The sequence below is a fragment of the Anabrus simplex genome, chromosome 10 (genome assembly GCF_040414725.1).
Source record: "Anabrus simplex isolate iqAnaSimp1 chromosome 10, ASM4041472v1, whole genome shotgun sequence".
Lineage (NCBI taxonomy): Eukaryota > Metazoa > Arthropoda > Insecta > Orthoptera > Tettigoniidae > Anabrus > Anabrus simplex.
In genome coordinates this window covers 30614611-30634284 of record NC_090274.1, presented here as the reverse complement: position 1 = coordinate 30634284, position 19674 = coordinate 30614611, and the positions used below count along the sequence as shown (strand labels likewise).

At 37.0% G+C, this 19674-nt stretch overlaps 1 protein-coding gene across 1 annotated transcript in view; it reads left to right on the top strand.

Moving 5' to 3' along the window:
- Nucleotides 1-19674, top strand: part of LOC136881913 (copine-8) — a 57626-nt gene that overhangs the window by 26476 nt on the left and 11476 nt on the right. The window contains exons 6-7 of the mRNA XM_067154358.2: nucleotides 1144-1435; nucleotides 4119-4251. Coding sequence (XP_067010459.1) covers nucleotides 1144-1435; nucleotides 4119-4251 — 425 coding nt within the window. The remainder of the gene's footprint in view (nucleotides 1-1143; nucleotides 1436-4118; nucleotides 4252-19674) is intronic.

Genomic DNA, 19674 nt, shown 5'->3' with positions numbered 1-19674 from the left:
GCTGGATGTATTGTTCATGGCATGGCTTCCAAGAGGTAATTTCCTGCAGGGTACTGCTTGGCTGTACACAGCAAGCAGGAATTTCTGTGCAACATTACCACTTCTGTGGCCTACCAGGTTGCCAGATGTATCATCCTTTGAAGATGCCTGAAGCCACCTGCGACGCTAACTTCAGCAGCCTAGGAGTTGACTCAATCTAGAGGACCAGTTGCAGCGTATATGGACAGATATGTTGCAGGATGCCATACAAAATTAAGGGTTATGAACTTCATATTGTTGGTCCGTATTGAACTGAGATAACATATAAATAATGCACAGCAGAGATTTCCACCTATTCATTACTAAGTTGTATTTACAGTATTTACATTACATGGAACTAGTTTCAACCCTACTTGGGGTCATCATCAGCCATATTAAAACATACACAAAACAAATGCGAGATCCTAAAACATGTTTTCTAGCAGTAAGAGTCTTATGAAAAGTATAATTTTACAATATGAAGTGTGGTTGAAATGTTGCAAACGAAAATGGAATATTATGTGTGATGTAGGTGATTGTTGTTGATTGAGAATCGGGTACGTAGAATTACAGTAGAGTTCTTCAAATATTTATTTTTTGATATTTTAATTAATCCTCGCTTGATTAATATCAAATAATATGTACAATCCAAATGTATGCCAGATCATTATGACTATGTCTCGTTCTACAAATAACCAACTTGAACTTTTTTAGACAAACACTAGTATTCATTCCTTGTACATATAATACTATGACAAGTTCATTATTGAATTTTAGTTGCATTTTAAGCATCGCTTTCTCTATAGACTAGATTTTTATGACTGTTTTATCTTGTATTAAAGCATGTATTATACTTTAATGAGGAACCAGTTCAGGGCCCTGACTTAGCTTTAGATTAAGTATGGCTGAAGATGCTTACAAAGCCTAAGCGAAACATGTCCCATTTTAACATATATGTAATATTTGTGTCTTAAACTTAAAGATTGTAAAGTATCGGAATGGTGGTCTTTTAATAAATTTGTTTGAAACTTTTACATTCTGTACTCCAATACGGCTATCATAATGAGACTCATAACATGTAATAGAATGATGTTTACCGAGTTGTAGTTTTTGCTTCTGTCGCAGATCAGATCCCTTCCTGGAGTTCTACAAAGTGGGTGAAGATGGTGATTACAAACTCGTACACCGTACAGAGGTAATAAAATGGACTTTGAACCCTACGTGGAAGCCATTTACTCTACCAATCCGAACTCTGTGCAATGGAGACATGCACCGATCTATCAAAGTCATGTGCCATGACTGGAACAGAAGTGGTAACCATAGCCTCATCGGAGAGTTTTATGTTACACTGCAGGAACTGAGTGTTGGGCCCGGAGATGACACTGTCTACCTCCTGGTACACCCCAGCAAGAAACAGGTCAGTACTCTAATAAATAACTTTGTTTGTCCAAACAGGGAACTCTCTGTAAGATCCGGTAGAAACCTATCCTAAATTTAGCCTGCAGCTCAAGCAGGTGGATAGGGCATAAGATGAGATCAAAACGGAACCTGAGACCTTTGGGTAGTGAGCAATGCAGTTCCCCTTCCACATGTGGCTGGTTTCCTTGCTTCCTAATAATAATAATAACTATCCTCAATTTCCCTTTATTTATTCCAACCAGGTCATGATGTTAATGGCACCTTTTCATCTTCTTCCATCCAACAACCATTACTACTCAACTGTGTTCCAGCTTGCCTGCTGGCCATAATGGTTGAAGCATCAAGTCTTTAATGGTCTGATGTCATAGTTAGCTGGTTTTAATCCCATTGGTGGAAAAAATTTCACTGTCAGAATGTTGACTGGCAGTGTTGAAGAGGTAGAAGTATACAATTTATTATCCCTAGATTGTGTGCTAAAAGACTGGAACCAATTCCGAACCTCTCCGCAGTGTTTGTATGGAGGGGGGGGCATATGATGATGGTGATGGTGATTCGTCCATCAGAAACGTTAAGCGTTGAGCAGATCTCCTGCTATTATTAGACGGGTATAGGCTATGTTTCAACACCCGGTTTCACCCTCTCCTTACATCATCATCTCCTCATACCCAGATGTGCAGGTCGCCCTAGGGTGTCAAATCAGGCGAGACACTAAGTGAGCCAAATATGTCCTCAGACAGTCCCGACACTAAAAGCCATTTAATAAATAAATAAATAAATAAATAAATAAATAAATAAATAAATAAATAAATAAATAAATTGTGTTCCATTCCAGGTTCCTTCTTATTATGCTGTTCTTGTTTGAGTCCTACCCTTTCCTTCCTTCCTTCCTTCCTTCCTTCCTTCCTTCCCCATGTGTGTTTGGAGGCAGTAGAATTCATCCACGGTATCCCCTGCCTGTCGTAAGTGGCAACTAAATGGGGCCTCAGGGGCTGTTAACTTGGGAGTGTGGGTTGGTGACCCCGGGGCCCTTAGCTGATTCCTAGCATTGCTTTTGCTTAGTTGTGCCAGAGTTGTCATTTTCATCTATCCTATCTGATCTCCCTTGGTCAACTCTTGTTCTTTACCAACCCAGACAGAATAGGTTGCAAGGCCTAAGGAGTCTTTTTCATTTTCACATCCTTCATGGCCATTGTCTTTCTTTGGTCAATACCTTCATTTTTTGAAGCGTCGGATCCATTCAATATTTTCTGATTAGTGTTAATTGAGATGGTTGACCAGTTGTACTTCCTCTTAAAACAACAACAACAACAGCAACAACAACAACAACAACCCCTACCACCACCACCACCACTTCTTGCCCCCTTTATCCACTTCCGTATTTTCCCTCTTCCATCCTTGTAACATGCCCAAACCATCTTATTTTATTTCTCTCCGTTCTGTCTGAAAGATTTTCCAATCTGATTCTTTTCATGAAATCTGATTTTTTACTCTGCTCTTCGTCTTTCGTACCGGTATCGTAGTTCTTAAAATTTTATATCACTAGCCTGGGTTTTACTGTCCTGTCTTTTTGTCAGTGTCTAGATCTGTCTCATATGTCAGTATGAGGTACTAATACATCTTATATTTCACCTCTTTACACTTCCTTCTTCGAGATAAACTTCCTCACACTCTGGTGAAGTGCATTTCTCAGTCCTGCATCCTGCATCAGATCACTTCCCAAGTACTTGAAGTTTTCTACAATTACAAGGTCTTGTCTCTCTAATTTTACAGTACCTTTTGATCATCTGAGTTGTCTTGTCCACACTTATTTTCATTCCATTAATACCAATTTACTCACGTCTGCATCTCATCGCTGGATACCGTGGTTCAAATCCCGGTCACTCCATGGGAGATTTGTGCTGGTCAAAGCTGAGGCGGGAAAGGTTTTTCTCCAGGTATTCCAGTTTTCCCTGTCTTCTTTCATTCCAGCAACACTCTCCATTCTCATTTCATAGCATCTATCAGTCATTAATAAATCATTTTGGGACTGGCGACCCCATCGTACTAACAGCCTATATCTGATTCATTCATTACATCCCTGATCCAGTTAATGACTGGAAAACAGGTTGTAGGTTTTCACCTTGTCCTTTCTCTGCATTTGTTCTCCATACCGCTCCACTCCTTTCCTATTGCTTATGCATATTACTGATAGCATTTTTACACTGGCAATATCTAAAGAGTTTTCATCCAAAACAGCAAGTCGTAGACTTGAAGTGACTGGCACAAGTGGCGTGTCTCAACAGAAGAAAACCAAACATTTGATTTCAGACCCACAATAAATTGAAACAATCCAAGTTGACAGCAAGGCCCTGCCGCAAATGACAAAATTTGGTTTAAAAAATCAATGATCTTATTACCTTATTTTTAGAGACTTCCTAACTAACACTGATGAACATAAACAAAACAGTGATACAGGTTAATATGTAATGTGTTTGTGTATAAAATCTCTGTTCAACATTTCTAATCATTGAACACAATTATTTATCTTTTGTTACTAAGTTAGTCGAAGGCAGCTCATGATTTCATCATTTCTCGTTTTTCCTATTTTCCCATTCCTTTCTTTCCTCATTTCGCCCCTGGTCATCCTAAAATATGTGGAGGTTTACCTTGATTATAATGTGCATTCTTCCATGTTGTTTCAGCGGAAGGGCTCAGCTTACAAACACTCAGGGCAAATAAGACTGCTACGTTATGAATATAAGAAAGTCTACTCTTTCCTGGACTATATTATGGGTGGAACACAGCTTAACTGCACTATAGCTATAGATTTTACAGGTATGTGGGGTAGATTTTTATCCTCTGTACACATTTTAACAGGTCATGTACTGAATTTTCTTATTTTATGGCAGTGTATGAAGTTGTATAAATTGCCCTTGTCCTTTGAGTTTTCAGGTTTCTTTCTCTCCTCTTTCGAATGCTCCCTTTTCCCACACTGACTCCTTTCTTTCTATACACAACTTGATTTGACACTTCTTTCACTTGTTTGTTCCTGTACAGTTTTTTGTGAGTGTGGCTCAATAGTGCATCAAATTTTGGGACATTGTGCTCTCTCAAATGATTCGCCGTAGTGTGGGTGAAGCGTTGGGAAGTTCCAAAACAAGCTAGAACTAAAAAGCGGAAGTAGATTTGAATTATATTGGTAGAGTACTTATTAGTTTATTTATTGAATATCCTAATAGTTTGAACCCTATTTTGCATTAGTATATTAGGGTTATAGTTTTGATCAATTCTTTATTGGTCCTTGACACAAAATTAGGAAATTAAATGATTGAATATGCGGTGAATGAAAGGAACTGTTTGTGGCAGCAGGATTTTCTAAGCAGATGGTATAATGGCTGTGAGATTTCCACATGACAATTGTTTAGGTTAATACTTGAAATTGAATCTTGTCCTTTGAAACATGGCATCGGTAGAACTCTTGCCTTAATGCATCGCTTTTTGTGTGGGGGTGGGGACTTATAACTTGGATCTTGAAGGGATTGAATGCTCCGTGAAGCTCCTGCTCCACTAGGGGCCTTAGCTGAACTTCAGAGGGATGCAATGACTTTTGGGCTTCATATCATAATGTAAAGTAATTCTAATTTCTTGTACCACTTTCCAGGTCTTTCCTATTTCAGTGTGGGTTTTTTTTTGTTTTTTTTAAATGAAGTTTTAATGCCAGTTTTTTTTTTCTAACTTGTGATGTTCATTGGACTAGATAAAGTAACCTTGTAAACTCCTCTGTTATTTGTAAATTTTTTTGATACCATGAATGAAAGAAATTGTTTATTCCACAAAAAGTTTTCAGGGCCTGTTGTACAATATAAAGACACAATAAACTGACTCATCATAGCGTGGTTAATGAAAGCCACGTCACGTATGCGGGTGGTGTGTGTATGTTTAGTCCTCAGCCCGAAGGCTAGTTGGATCCTCAACCGCTCCACCATCAGCTCTCATAGATGGCCTAGGCATCACTGAAGAGGCATACTAGGGAAATGAGGGGTGAGGTAGTGTTTCTAAATTCCCCACAATTTAAGTTGTTTTCAGTCTTCTCACATTTTATTCTTTCTTTCTTACTTTTCTTTTCTTTGAAAATAAAAATCCACAGCCTGTTTCCAGTCCTTCGACTGGGTCAGGAATGAATGAATGAATGAATGTATGAAGCCCCCATCTAGTGGCAAGGATGGGAATTGTGCCGGCTGCCAGCCTGTCGCACTCCTCTGGGGCAGTGATTAATGACTGATGGATGAAATGAAATGATATTGGAGAGTGTTGCTGGAATGAAAGATGACAAGGTAAACCAGAGTACCCAGAGAAAAATCTGTCCCGCCCTCTGCTTAGTCCAGCACAAATCTCACATGGGGTGACCAGGATTTGAACCACGGAACCCAGTGGTGAGAAGCCCACCGGGGTGCCGCCTGAGCCTCAGAGCCTCACTATTCTTTTTTTTTTAATGTAATTTTTCTTTGTTTTAATCTCCTCACTTCAAGTGTATTGTTCACTTGACCTTCCTGATGTCATGTACCCATGGTTTTAGAAATTCTGGAGTTTGTGGAAGTAGTACGAACCATTAAATGTGAACACGCATTTCAGTATCTTTGAGTTTGTTGGTGATTCCCTTTAAAAATCACTTATGTAAGCAATGTTGATACAACAATGTGAATGTAATGTTAATTTCTCTTCCACAGGTGTAGTGCGATGTTTGGTGATGAGCACCAGGGTAAAGTATTCTACTGAATTGTATTGCTGTGATGTTTAGAGCAGTAGACTGAGATTAGCTGTAGATTTGCAAATGTGTTAGTGAAGGGAAAAGGAGGCTTATCACTAATGTGCATTTCCTGTTGAATTTTGTAGAAGTTACTTTCACCGATACCACTGCACAAGTTTTATGACCATAGTCCTCAAGACCTGTGTCATCGTGTTGGTTTGACGAGGGTTCCATTCTGTGGGCCAGGAATAATGTAGTTTCTGTTCATTTTACTCCAGGTGTCCGCATCTCTTCATCGATCATTGTGTTTTAGTCCATCGTCTTGTGCTGTCTTCAACCAAGTCCATCCATCGTAATCTCAGTCTTAGATTGAAATAATAACATTAAGTTATTTATTAGACCACCTAATCAATACAAAATCGTCTTGGATGATTTACATAAATTTGTTAGCTAATAGTGGGACATGTTTCGCCTTCCCTGAAGGCATCATCAGCCATAGTCTTAACCTTAAATTAAAAATAAGCGTCTAAATAACATGTAGTGATGAAATGAATTTTAAAAATCTTGAAGAGATTTGAAGTAGAATAACATTAAAAATAACAATGATGGTTTGAAAATACAATGTGATGAGATACAATAGTGGAAGTATTAACAAAATTAACATTAGAAGGCTGCTAAAATAAGTACAATGGATAAAACAACAGATTGTTATACAACAAGTAGTAAGATTGCATAAAAGTAAAGTTGATAGTCATGGCGGTTATAATTAGACGATGGCGAAAAATCTTATATAATCAAAGTAAAGAGGAGAGAATAAAAGTCAAAGTTAGTCGAGAGATCCAAAGTTCATCATGATCTTGAAGATAAAAGACGAAAGTCAGATGCATATGGTGAAGTTGTAGAACACGTTGAGGATATGAAGTAGGTGAATAGAAGTTGAAGAACAGTTTCAAATAGGATCACTATGGACCATCTCAAAATTTGAAGTGATGTTCAAATGTTGTAAATTGTGAGTTTGTAGATATTCTAGTTGAAAAAGCATATAAAAGTGGAATCTGTAAATGGAAGCAAGAAACGTAGAGTTAATTGTGTGAAAAGATATTTGAAAAATATTGAAGTAGAATCGTATGCACTTACCATTTGACGGTGACAAAGATAGCTTGTAATATTATGAGTTAGAAGAATTTGCAACCGTAGACTTCTTGCTACGTGTGTTATAACTGAAGTTTTGTGCTGGAGGGGGATCTGTTTGCGTTGACGTAACTATTGGAGGGGGGCTGCTATTGGTGGGAGGGAAGGAAGAGAGTGTATTACTGCGCGTGTTGTAACGGTGTAAGGCTATTGGAGGGAGCGATGTTCTGGTGGGTGTGGCTATGGGTTTATTGGTTGTATTTGAATTAGAGGTACTACATGTAATGTCAATGCCAACCAGGCAATAGTAAAACCTAACAAGTACTTGAACCTAAAAATTAAAATAGGCAAGATTTCTAGAGATATCAAGTTTCTTAAAGATTGCTTGAAATTAGAGTTGGTACCTAAATTTCTCAAATCTTTACAAAGAAAAAGTCATCCCTATTCAAAATCTAATGCCACTCAAAAGAAAGTAAACAACATATGGTTGAAAAATGAAATTAAACTATTATACAAGAAGAAATCTTTACTAAATTTACAATTATATAGGACTCATTTGACCATCTCTCAGAAATTACCCCCACTTGAATGGAGCTCATTTTTAAGGTACACTGACATCAAACTATCTTACGTATTAGACAAGAAACAGAAAACCCTAAACCATAAATTACTTTGTCTTCAAGAAAACAAATGTAAAACTCCTGACCAAAATACAAACAACAAAGTGTCCCCTTCCCATTTGACTAACATTCCCACTACAATCAACCTATCTAATGCAACCTTCTCTAACCAAGAATTAAATCTATTAAATAAAGGCATCAAACATAATTGGCCTAATCACAAAAAGGCAGAAGACATCATCACTACCATCGCTGAAACCGAAACTAATATCGATAAACAAATCCCAATTGATAAACAGAATGACGTACGATATGAAGTAAAAAAGAAACTCCCAACTTTGATTAATGAGACAACATCTAATAATAACTACAATGTCTCGAAACAAATTCTAAACCTGAAATCCAAAATCCATAACAACAACGTAGTAATTACAAAAGCAGATAAGGGCAACACCATAGTAATAATGAACAAACAAGATTACATCAATAAAACTGAAACCTTTTTTTCAGACAATACCTATACCCTAATTAACAAAGATCCAAGAAACAAAATACAGCGTAACTTAAAGAACCTTCTTAAAAATTCTAACTTCATTTTAAATGATCAAGATTATCAGAAATTAACTGTAATGAACCCAAAATTACCTACAGTCAGATCACTGCCCAAAATTCATAAAAATAATGTCCCCATTCGGCCTATAATTAATAGTATCAATAGTCCTACCTATAAAACCTCTCAATTCCTACATAAATTCCTAAAAAAACACTTCAAATTTCACAACTCCAACCCCATAAAGAACTCGATCGAACTTTGTAATTCCCTAAATAATTTAAGTCTACAACCAAACCACGTTTTATGTTCTTTTGACATCACCAACATGTATACTAATATCCCTATCAACAATACTATTAACATCATAAAAAACAATCTGTTGAAACATAGCACATTGAGTAAAATCGAAATTGATGAATGGTTAAAATTACTTAATTTCGTTTTAGACAACAACTATTTTACCTTCAATAAGAAAATTTACAAACAAGAAGGTCTAGCGATGGGAGACCCGTTGTCTGGAATACTAGCCGATATATACTTAGATAATCTCGAACATAGTAAGATTATTAATAACATCAACGGACTCTGTCTTTGGCATCGCTATGTTGATGATACCATAGCTATCATTGATAAACAAATCAACAACAGCAATAACATACTATCATTCCTCAACAACTTAGATAATAATATTAAATTCACTAAAGAAGATGAGTTCAATAACTCTTTGAACTTCTTAGATATCAAAATCACACGAGCATTGAACAAATTCGACTTCCAAATATACAGAAAACCCACCTTTTCTCCAACAACCATAAAAAATGATTCTTTACATCCCAACTCACATAAAAAAGCCACTTATCACAGTTTAATATATAGAGCATTAAAGATCCCTATGTCCTCTACTAATTTAAAGAAAGAATTACTATTCATCAAGGAAATAGCTAAATTCAATGGATTTAACACGAGTATGATTGATAAAATCATCAATAAAACCAAACTGAAACTAGCTACCAATTTAACCCCATTAAAACCCGTCAAACCAAAATACGCTAAATTCACGTTCACTAACCATAGCATTTACCCGATAACCAATTCATTAATGAAGCACGAAATAAAAATAGCCTACACAACAAAAAACACTAATCGTAATTTATTCTTCAATCACAACTCTATCAACATCACAGACAATAGTTACTCTGGATCAGGAATATACAGATTGAAATGCTCTACATGTAATTTTTCTTATGTTGGCCAAACTGGCCGCAGCTTCTCTACCAGATATGCCGAGCATTACAATGCCCAAAGACACAACAAATTCTCCGCAATGGCCAACCATATGAGGGACACCGGGCATAAATTCACCACAATAGAACAAGACCTCCATATCCTAAAAAGAGTCGATAAAAGCAAACTCATGACAGAATATGAAAACTTATTTATTTTCCTCGACCAACACTTTAATAAAGATAAAAATCTAAATGACACTATTGATAAAAAAAGCCCCTTGTATGAACAGATTCTTATTTTATTACGAGAATCAACTTCCCTCACCAACAAATTCTTAAAAATCTTCAACCTCACATCAATTAGAGTTCCCACCTCCCCTACAGCTAATATACCCCCCTCCCTTCCCCCCGCCGCTAGTACCTCTAATTCAAATACAACCAATAAACCCATAGCCACACCCACCAGAACATCGCTCCCTCCAATAGCCTTACACCGTTACAACACGCGCAGTAATACACTCTCTTCCTTCCCTCCCACCAATAGCAGCCCCCCTCCAATAGTTACGTCAACGCAAACAGATCCCCCTCCAGCACAAAACTTCAGTTATAACACACGTAGCAAGAAGTCTACGGTTGCAAATTCTTCTAACTCATAATATTACAAGCTATCTTTGTCACCGTCAAATGGTAAGTGCATACGATTCTACTTCAATATTTTTCAAATATCTTTTCACACAATTAACTCTACGTTTCTTGCTTCCATTTACAGATTCCACTTTTATATGCTTTTTCAACTAGAATATCTACAAACTCACAATTTACAACATTTGAACATCACTTCAAATTTTGAGATGGTCCATAGTGATCCTATTTGAAACTGTTCTTCAACTTCTATTCACCTACTTCATATCCTCAACGTGTTCTACAACTTCACCATATGCATCTGACTTTCGTCTTTTATCTTCAAGATCATGATGAACTTTGGATCTCTCGACTAACTTTGACTTTTATTCTCTCCTCTTTACTTTGATTATATAAGATTTTTCGCCATCGTCTAATTATAACCGCCATGACTATCAACTTTACTTTTATGCAATCTTACTACTTGTTGTATAACAATCTGTTGTTTTATCCATTGTACTTATTTTAGCAGCCTTCTAATGTTAATTTTGTTAATACTTCCACTATTGTATCTCATCACATTGTATTTTCAAACCATCATTGTTATTTTTAATGTTATTCTACTTCAAATCTCTTCAAGATTTTTAAAATTCATTTCATCACTACATGTTATTTAGACGCTTATTTTTAATTTAAGGTTAAGACTATGGCTGATGATGCCTTCAGGGAAGGCGAAACATGTCCCACTATTAGCTAACAAATTTATGTAAATCATCCAAGACGATTTTGTATTGATTAGGTGGTCTAATAAATAACTTAATGTTATTATTTCAATCTAATATCATCAATACGGACCAAAAATGATATTTATTACATGTAATCTCAGTCTTACTCAGACTTTATGTTGTAATTCTGTACCTTATTTAAGGTATCAAGGTAGCTGCAGTTTGATTTCTGGTCAATGCATCTACCTCAGTGGTGATAGAGCCCCAGACACACAATATGGAAATTGGTGGGTTTTATTCTTACATTGTCTGTTTTGGACACTTTCAGTTGTTGAGGCTTTGAGATAATCCTTTAACTGTTAAGACTGACTTTGTTAAATGGGAGTGAAATCTGAGTGGACTCCTGGATATTTGATTAAAACACTGGAGGTGGCAGACATGAAAGTAGCAAAAGTCTGATGCAAACAGCTGAGAACAATGGCAAGAGGCTGATCGGAATGAGGAGATAAAGGCTATCAAGTGAACTATCAATGAGATCATATTAAAACCTACCTTGAAATTCTGATAAAATCGTTTGTGCTCATTTACCAAATATTGGCTGCAAGATTTTGTGGGAAGGTTCTGAAATCTACACTGGAATCCTGAGAAATGTTGTAATAGTTACATATGGGCGGCCCTTGCTGCAGTAAGCGTACGTCAGCCCATTTGCTTGAGTACCTGGAACTGGTCAGGGATGTCCAATTACTGCTAACTCACTGCTTTGATATGGCATATTCAAGGTTTGACTTTTGAACCTTCCAATTAAATCTCTCGGCTAATTTTTAATAAGTGATCTTCCTATAGGACTTGAATGATTTTAACAAAATTTAAAGATATGTTTTGATATGATGCCATTGATAATTCCATTGTAAGTTACAAGTGAACCCGATGAATGAAGCTGTGCGTACAAATTGGCTTCGGTGGTTGGGTTAGGTGAGGAAATGGAGGACAGGTTACCTGTGAGAATAATGGATTCGGCACAGAAGAGTAGGAGAAGCATTAGAGTGAGACGTAGTGTATGATATCAAGGTAAAAGGTGAAGAGAGGATTGTGTGAGGTGAATAGCAGCAGTAGAGACAGAACACGCCTCCAGTAACTAGTCAGTCACTGTTGCTCTGTTATTGTTGATCAGTTTTAGGGGCTTAAGACATTGTAGACCATCATTAGAGTTCGTGGTTTATAGCATTTAAAAATCAGAGATTTAGCATTTTGATTTTCAAATTTAGCGTTTTGTAGCATCTAATCTTCTGAAATTTAGCGTTTTGTAGCAAATTGGTTAAAAATAGACATAATTTGCTAAACTGCACACACAACAGTTGGGAGTAAAATCATACTGCTTAATCACACATTGCTCGTCATGCAGTTTTGAATTCACTATGGAAAATAAGACAAACATAAACATAAGACTGCAAGAAGTATTAACGAACACACAGGAATATGCTTATTTTCAAATTTACAAACACAATTTCAAAGTGAAAAATACTATTCTGAACGTATTTATTTATCACAGTACAACACACCTACAAGGCAGAGTAATTTCAATGATGATTTAAGTACAACATGCCAATTGTTTAAAAGGTGTCCTCCTTCATTTGAGACCGCCTATCAGTTACAATTATGTTTTACTTGCTAAGAAAACTCTACATCAACACTGTTCGTAGAAGCCCAAATGCACAGAAGTGTTGCCAAGGCAAAGGAAGGCCTGCAAAATATTTTTTTCTTCAAGTTTTTGATTGCAGAGTCGGCACATCAATATAGGCCATCTGTATCCTTGCATAAAAATGTCCCGATTTGTGACTTTCGGCATGCTGTTTGATCGTCACTTCGCTTCTACCCATGGCTAACAGACAATAAAATAAATCGCTACCGTACTTTTAAACAGAACTACTACTCAACACCAATGTCAAGAATAACCGACTAAGATCAAGGGTCAACACACAAAGAGAATGAACGTGGTGCTTGAAAGTGTATTTGCTGTTTGATTGACTGGTCTTTGCAGTGCTCTTTAGCCAGTGAAAGAAATTCCACACATTGAATGATTTAACCCTTTGGCCTGCCATTACTTGTGAAAGGAAATATTCCCTTACAAACTATTTATTTTTTCGTCACTTTAACATAAATTTGATTAATCACATAGGCTACATAAGAATACACAAAGCAAAGTGAGCTTTTAGCTCGTCTATAGTAACAGGAAACCAATGTTTTTGTTCGTAAGTATTACTGGTTTCAAGGGAAGCATATAAATTAGCAAGAAATGTAGAGGCATAGGCATTGGTTTCCTTAGTAATGTGATCCCAGAACTGTGGGGTTAGAAATTCATTCATTACGTCCATTTCTTTCGGATTATTACCCAACCTCCTGCTCACTATAGAGTGAATTTCAAAAACTGGTTTACATGTTACAGAAAGAGGCTTATTGTCAACAAGATCATAATTCCAAGTATCATTTTACTAGACTTCTCAACGGGCGAGTTGGCCGTGCGGTTAGGAGCGCGCAGCTGTGAGCTCGCATCCGGGAGATAGTGGGTTCGAACCCCACTGTCGGCAGCCCTGAAGATGATTTTCCGTGGTTTCCCATTTTCACACCACGCAAGTGCTGGGACTGTACCGTAATTAAGGCCACGGCCGCTTCCTTCCCATTCCTAGGCCTTTCCTGTCCCATCGTCGCCATAAGATCTATCTGTGTCGGTGCGACGTAAAGCAACTAGCAAAAAAAAGGAAAACTAGACTTCTCACTCGCTCTTGTTGCATTCTGGTTTTGTCACGTAGTTTCAATTGGCACTATCATCTCGGAACTGAAATCGGAATCGCTTTCATCACTGTCATTTGAAGAAGAAGAAGAAGAAGAAGAAGTATTTTCACTCTCCAGAGAATCTTTTTCCACTTTCAACATCACTATTTTCAAGCCAGTTACAAATAAACTCATCCATGCCGCGCTTGGATGCCGCCATGATTGTTTACAACAAGGATCATATAAGAGAAGTGTCACCCCCCTGGTTTACAACGAGCGGCAAAATGAGGTGCTTTTAATTTTCCGTATTTCAGCTCAGAGTTACTATTTACACAGAGAAAATAGCTTCAGGTATCATCTGACATCAATCGGTTAAGCTGCAAAACAAAGAGAATAAATCTCTCCGACCAGCTAAGTGCGATACTGAACTTATAGATTTTCCGTGCACCAAGATGGAAGTGTCCGTCAAAGCATGTTACCGCTTTACGATCGCAATGGACGCCGTAATAATTATTTCTCCTGAAATAAATAACAACATTTATATCTTATTTTTAAGAAAAAATGCATCGTTTTTACAAATATATATGTTTATTTCGTATAAAACTGAGAGTTTCGTATCTATTTCGCATAAATTGTATAATTTCGCATTTTGAACCAATTTCGCATTTTATTGCGAATTCGAAACCGTTAAAAACCACCCGTACAGGTCATATAAGATGAAGGCACATACACTGACAAAGTTTCGGCATATTTCGCATTTATCGCAAATGCTAAAAATCACAAACTCTAACCATCATATTTTGTTTTCTTCCGACTCAACAATATTAGAGCATCCAGGCCTAGGGAGTTGTCTCCTCCACCACTTTGATTACTTTTCCCCCCATTCTTTTATTCCTCCCCATGGGTGGGGGGCATAAGAATACATTCCTGCCTGTTTTAGGAAGGAACTGAAAGGATACCTCAGTGGATCTCAACTTGAGCATGGGTTGGCAACCACAGGACCCCTAGCTGAGTCTGACATTGCTTCCACTTACTTGTACCCAGCTCGTTACTTTCATCATCTTTCCTATCCGACTTCATTTGGTCGACTCTCACCATCTCGTGACCAAAGCCTAGGGAGTCTTTCATTTTCACACTTTTATGTGGCCCTTTCCTTTCCTTTCTTTTGCCAATATCTTCATTCTTTGAATGATTGCGCCTCTTCCATTTTTCCTTCGGTTAACATTAAGAGAGAATGGTGGACCAGTTGTACTTTCTCTTAAAACAATAGTCACTACTGCCACCTCGTACTTTGAGTGATTGTTCTTTCACAGGTTTTTTTTCTCATTTCGATAGTCATTTTCATTATCGTCTGGATTAAAAGTCGCAGATTATTACACGATTCTGCACCTTATGAGGATAATCATGCTACAACACACTGTATCTCTGTGACAACTTAAACAATGTCAATTTGAGCAATTAAAATTTGAAATTGTGAATATCTTCATCAAAGAAGTTATCAGGATATAGAATGTTGAAAATTAAATTTAAAGGAAGTTATATTTGGAACGTGTGAAATATATGCCAAGTTTCAAAAAGATATGCCCTGTTGTTTTCTTGTGATATGTGGACAACGATACATACATACATACATACATACATACATACATACATACATACATACTATCCGGTCAACTTTTAATGACACTTCGTTTTATGGGGGTGAGGGACAAGGAGGGAACTCAAATGTTTCAGTAGAACTGCCAACTGAATGGAACCGAAATCTGAAATGAATAGACAATATAATCAATATGGATTTTCCAAACTTTTATCCTAAGCCCACGACTGCATCACATCATGTCTCGAGATTTTTTTCATCCATAATAATATCAATAATAAAATAATTAGCCCGACGTGGCTTTTCTTACCAGGGTTGCATGGAGATTTATTAGGATGAGTGGCAAAAAATGTTTTAATCCTCTTAATCGTGGAAAAGTATTTTCCCGTGTGTGCGGCAGCTCAATAGATTTACTGAGGGTGAAAAGCAATGGTTCTTTTTCTCTATTATAGCAACCTGCTTTTATATTTATATGATGTTTCAGAGTAGGAGTTCTTAGGCGTTCCTGTGATGTAATTGGATTTTCCTCCATTCTAATAGGTTTCAAAAGTTCAGTTTTCAGTCATATTCTTTACTTTACTGTATAAATAACAATAGTATTTGAAGTTTTGTGATTACACCACCAGATATCTTATTGATGTATAATAGATTCGCTTTTGGTGTCATAGGATGTTAATCCTTATCTCGAAGATAACAGGTCTACCAATTCAGCACTAGGGAGCCGAAGTGTCACTAAAAGTTGTACAGATAGTACATACATACGTCGTTCAGAAATGCAGCCAATCTCTGGGGTCTTCGCACAACATGGAAAGGTTTATTTAATTAGACAAAATGATTATTTACATAATGAACAGACAAAAATGTAAATTTTAGTTATAGATATTAATTTAAGAGTGTGAAGTTATGGAGATTGTTCCATCATTGGCCTTCCTTTTTCCTTCTCTTTGGTTGGTTGGAGAAGTTTTTTCCAAGGCATATGTTCCAGTAGTATGCTTTCACCCTGGTACTGTATTGTCAGTTTGTGTGATATACTGTATGTGTAGATATATAATGGGAATATCGTGCTAAATTGTGGATAATTCTAGTTATTCCCCAATATGATTGTGTATAATTTGTGTCTCCTCGTGGCATATCCTGTTCATGTGCTGTGTATATACGTTCATTTATGTCATATCTGGAGATGTGAATTTTGTTTCTATTCCTAGCAAGTAATGAAATAGTACTTTATAGCATTAATCATTTAAGGAAATAGTATTTACTAGTTGTTTTACTATTTTATTAGGTCTGTTTGAATGGGGTAAATTAAAATTTTAGACTTATATAAATGGACATACATAACCTAACCAATATTATAATGTTAACATTGATGCTTTCACATCCCGTACTTGTAGATATGATATGCGCTTTTGGGCTTATACAGTGTCGAGAAAATAAGGTGAAACTCTTTACGTTGCGCGAAGAATTTTGCTCCGCGTCTTCAGAAGAAAGTCCACTGTACACGAGGAAGTCTTCTACAGTAATGAGAGTTTGAATTTAGGTTCATCTTGTTTTCTTGACATGGCGTAAGTCCAAAAGCCCATATCATGTCTTCTTCTTCTTCTTCTTTTATGACCACATAGGATCACTTTAGTCAGTCCGTCGTTCAGGTCTCTTTGAAGGGATTGTTCGGGCTTTGCGGTCCTCCCAGTACTTCTTCAGACGCTCCGATCTTCGTGCCCTTTCCTCAGTTGAAAATGTGCGTGTTGTTGGTTTGTTTTGTGTAAGGGTAAAGCGGAGGTTTGTATTCTTGAGTTTTGTATTCAATTTCATCTTATTTTTGGTGTCTTCTGTTGTAAGGCCTATTTCCTTCAGATCCTCCCTTACTTCTCTGATCCATTTACATCCTGTTGTGGTATTTTTTGAGACGAGATTGTGTTGTACTAGTTGTTTCAGAAGTCTTGAGTCCTGCATCCTCATGATATGTCTAAAGAATCCCAGTCTCCTCTTACGCATAGTATCATGTCTATAATAATATAATGTTCTCTTGAATAACTAGATCTGTAAATTTCAATAAAAATGAAAATGGAAATATTTAATAGTTGTAGCAGAGATGATGTGATTTTTACTGATGATTACTACACTCATTGTATAGGTTTACCATAAATAACTCTACCGGGTGAGTTGGCCATATGGTTAGGGGCGCGTGGCTGTGAGCTTGCATCTGGGAGATAGTGGGTTCGAATCCTACTGTCGGCAGCCCTGAAGATGGTTTTCTGTGGTTTCCCATTTTCACACCAGGCAAATACTGGGGCTGTACCTTAATTAAGACCACGGCTGCTTCCTTCCAACTCCTAGGCCTTTCCTATCCCATCGTCGCCATAAGACGGATCTGTGTCGGTGCAACGTAAAGCCACTAGCATAAATAACTCTAATTCAGGGGCGTAAGTTTCAACTTCATTCAAATTCATCTGCGTCCTACATTACAGTAAATTGTACCTTAGTTGGTATTACTGGGTATATGGAATCTTTAATGATGATAAGCACCAAAAACTTACCATGTTTTCAGTTATATTTGTAGGCTGAGAATGACTTTGACAAAAGTCTAAACTTAAGTTCCTGAATTGGAGTACAGTGGAACCTCGATACCTCGAATCACCTCGGGAGCTAAATTTTATTTCGAGCTATCAAAATTTCGAGATATAGAGAATATCATTTTTGAGCATGTATAGCACATAATCGAATAATATGTATCTACGGGTTTATACTGAATACATTATTTTTAACAGTACTTAAAAATATACAAACTAACTCTGTTTTACGGCATCACTAATTATAACCCTTATTATAGTAACTTTTTAGAGGACAGGATTCAGTACATATAGTAGTGAAACGAGAAACATGCCTCCGTTAACACCTGTGGAAAAAAATCAGTTAGTCTCTTCTGTTTGTTACGGTTAACCTTTTATTCCTTCAGGTTGAAACTTCTCATCAATACCACAGAGCCGAGATTTGTAAATGGACCTTGTCATCCGGGACTTCGGGGGTTGCTTTTGTACGTGACCGTAATTAATTCACACCTGAGAAACAGTGAGGCTTCGCCTATTTTCTGATCACTAGAAGTTTTAGTTTTTCGGTTGCCGTGATATTAGCTCCCAGCATTACTGTAACCCTTTCTTTACTTGTTAACTGTTCCTCCCAAACCACAAATGCTGTATTACACAGTTAATATTGCACAAAATTCGAGTTAGAGTATTTTTTGCTTCAAGGGAGGAAATGCTTGCTTCGAGAATTCGAGAAATTTGTGTAACTAAATTTCGAGTAGTAGAGAAATAAGTACACGTGAAGAATAGGACAAACGGCCGGGAAATTTAAGGTACTTCATGATACTGACAATTCTAGTAATGGAGGTTCGAGATATTGAGGTTCAACTGTAATTTGTGGTAAAAACTACATCTCAAACTTATCATAAGAAGACAGAAACAAAAGACATGACATTGGAAAAAAAAAAAGTGACAGCCATTAAAGCTGGAGTTTTGTTAATAATTTTGAGTCAAAGAATAACATTGCAACAAGTTTCAACAGTTTCTTCCTTCATTGCTTTCTGTTGTAACACAAAATGAATGTTGGTTTTTAATTTTATTGACAACTTGCATTTATTATAATTGAAAATGAAAAAGAAATAATTGAAAACTATGGGTGCCTCCCTACACCCCTCCCAGGAAATGGCCACCATGTGCAGACGAAAGCAATGAACTGTGTTGTGCATTTGCAGTGTATCATTTACCAGCTGGGAGCTAATTTCATGATAAAGAACAAAATTTTAAAAACGGAATATTTTTAAAAATTGTTTGTTTTTACTGAAACGGTTTGCCGTAACATCCACTTGTATGTTCAACCTTGTCCCAGTTCTGTACGAGGTCGGCTATGAAATGAGATGAATTTTCTTAACAAGTTCTTATAACTGGATGCCCTTCCTGACTTCAATCTCATCAGAGGAGTTAATGAGATGAAATGAATGACGTCTTATATGATGATAGGAAGGGAGAGGGTGAAACCCAGTGCCGACACATAGCTTACTCCTGTCGAATAACACCCAAGGGATCTGTTGAAAGCTTAATGTCTCCGTCCAACAGATGAATCGCCATCAACAGCGTCATGCGCTCTCATTCCGTATGAGCACTGCGGAGAGGTTGGGAATTGAATCCAGGCTTTTGGCATGCAATCTAGAAATTAGAAATTTTATACCACCACCTCTCCTACCCTGACGGCCAACATTCTGATGGTGCAAAT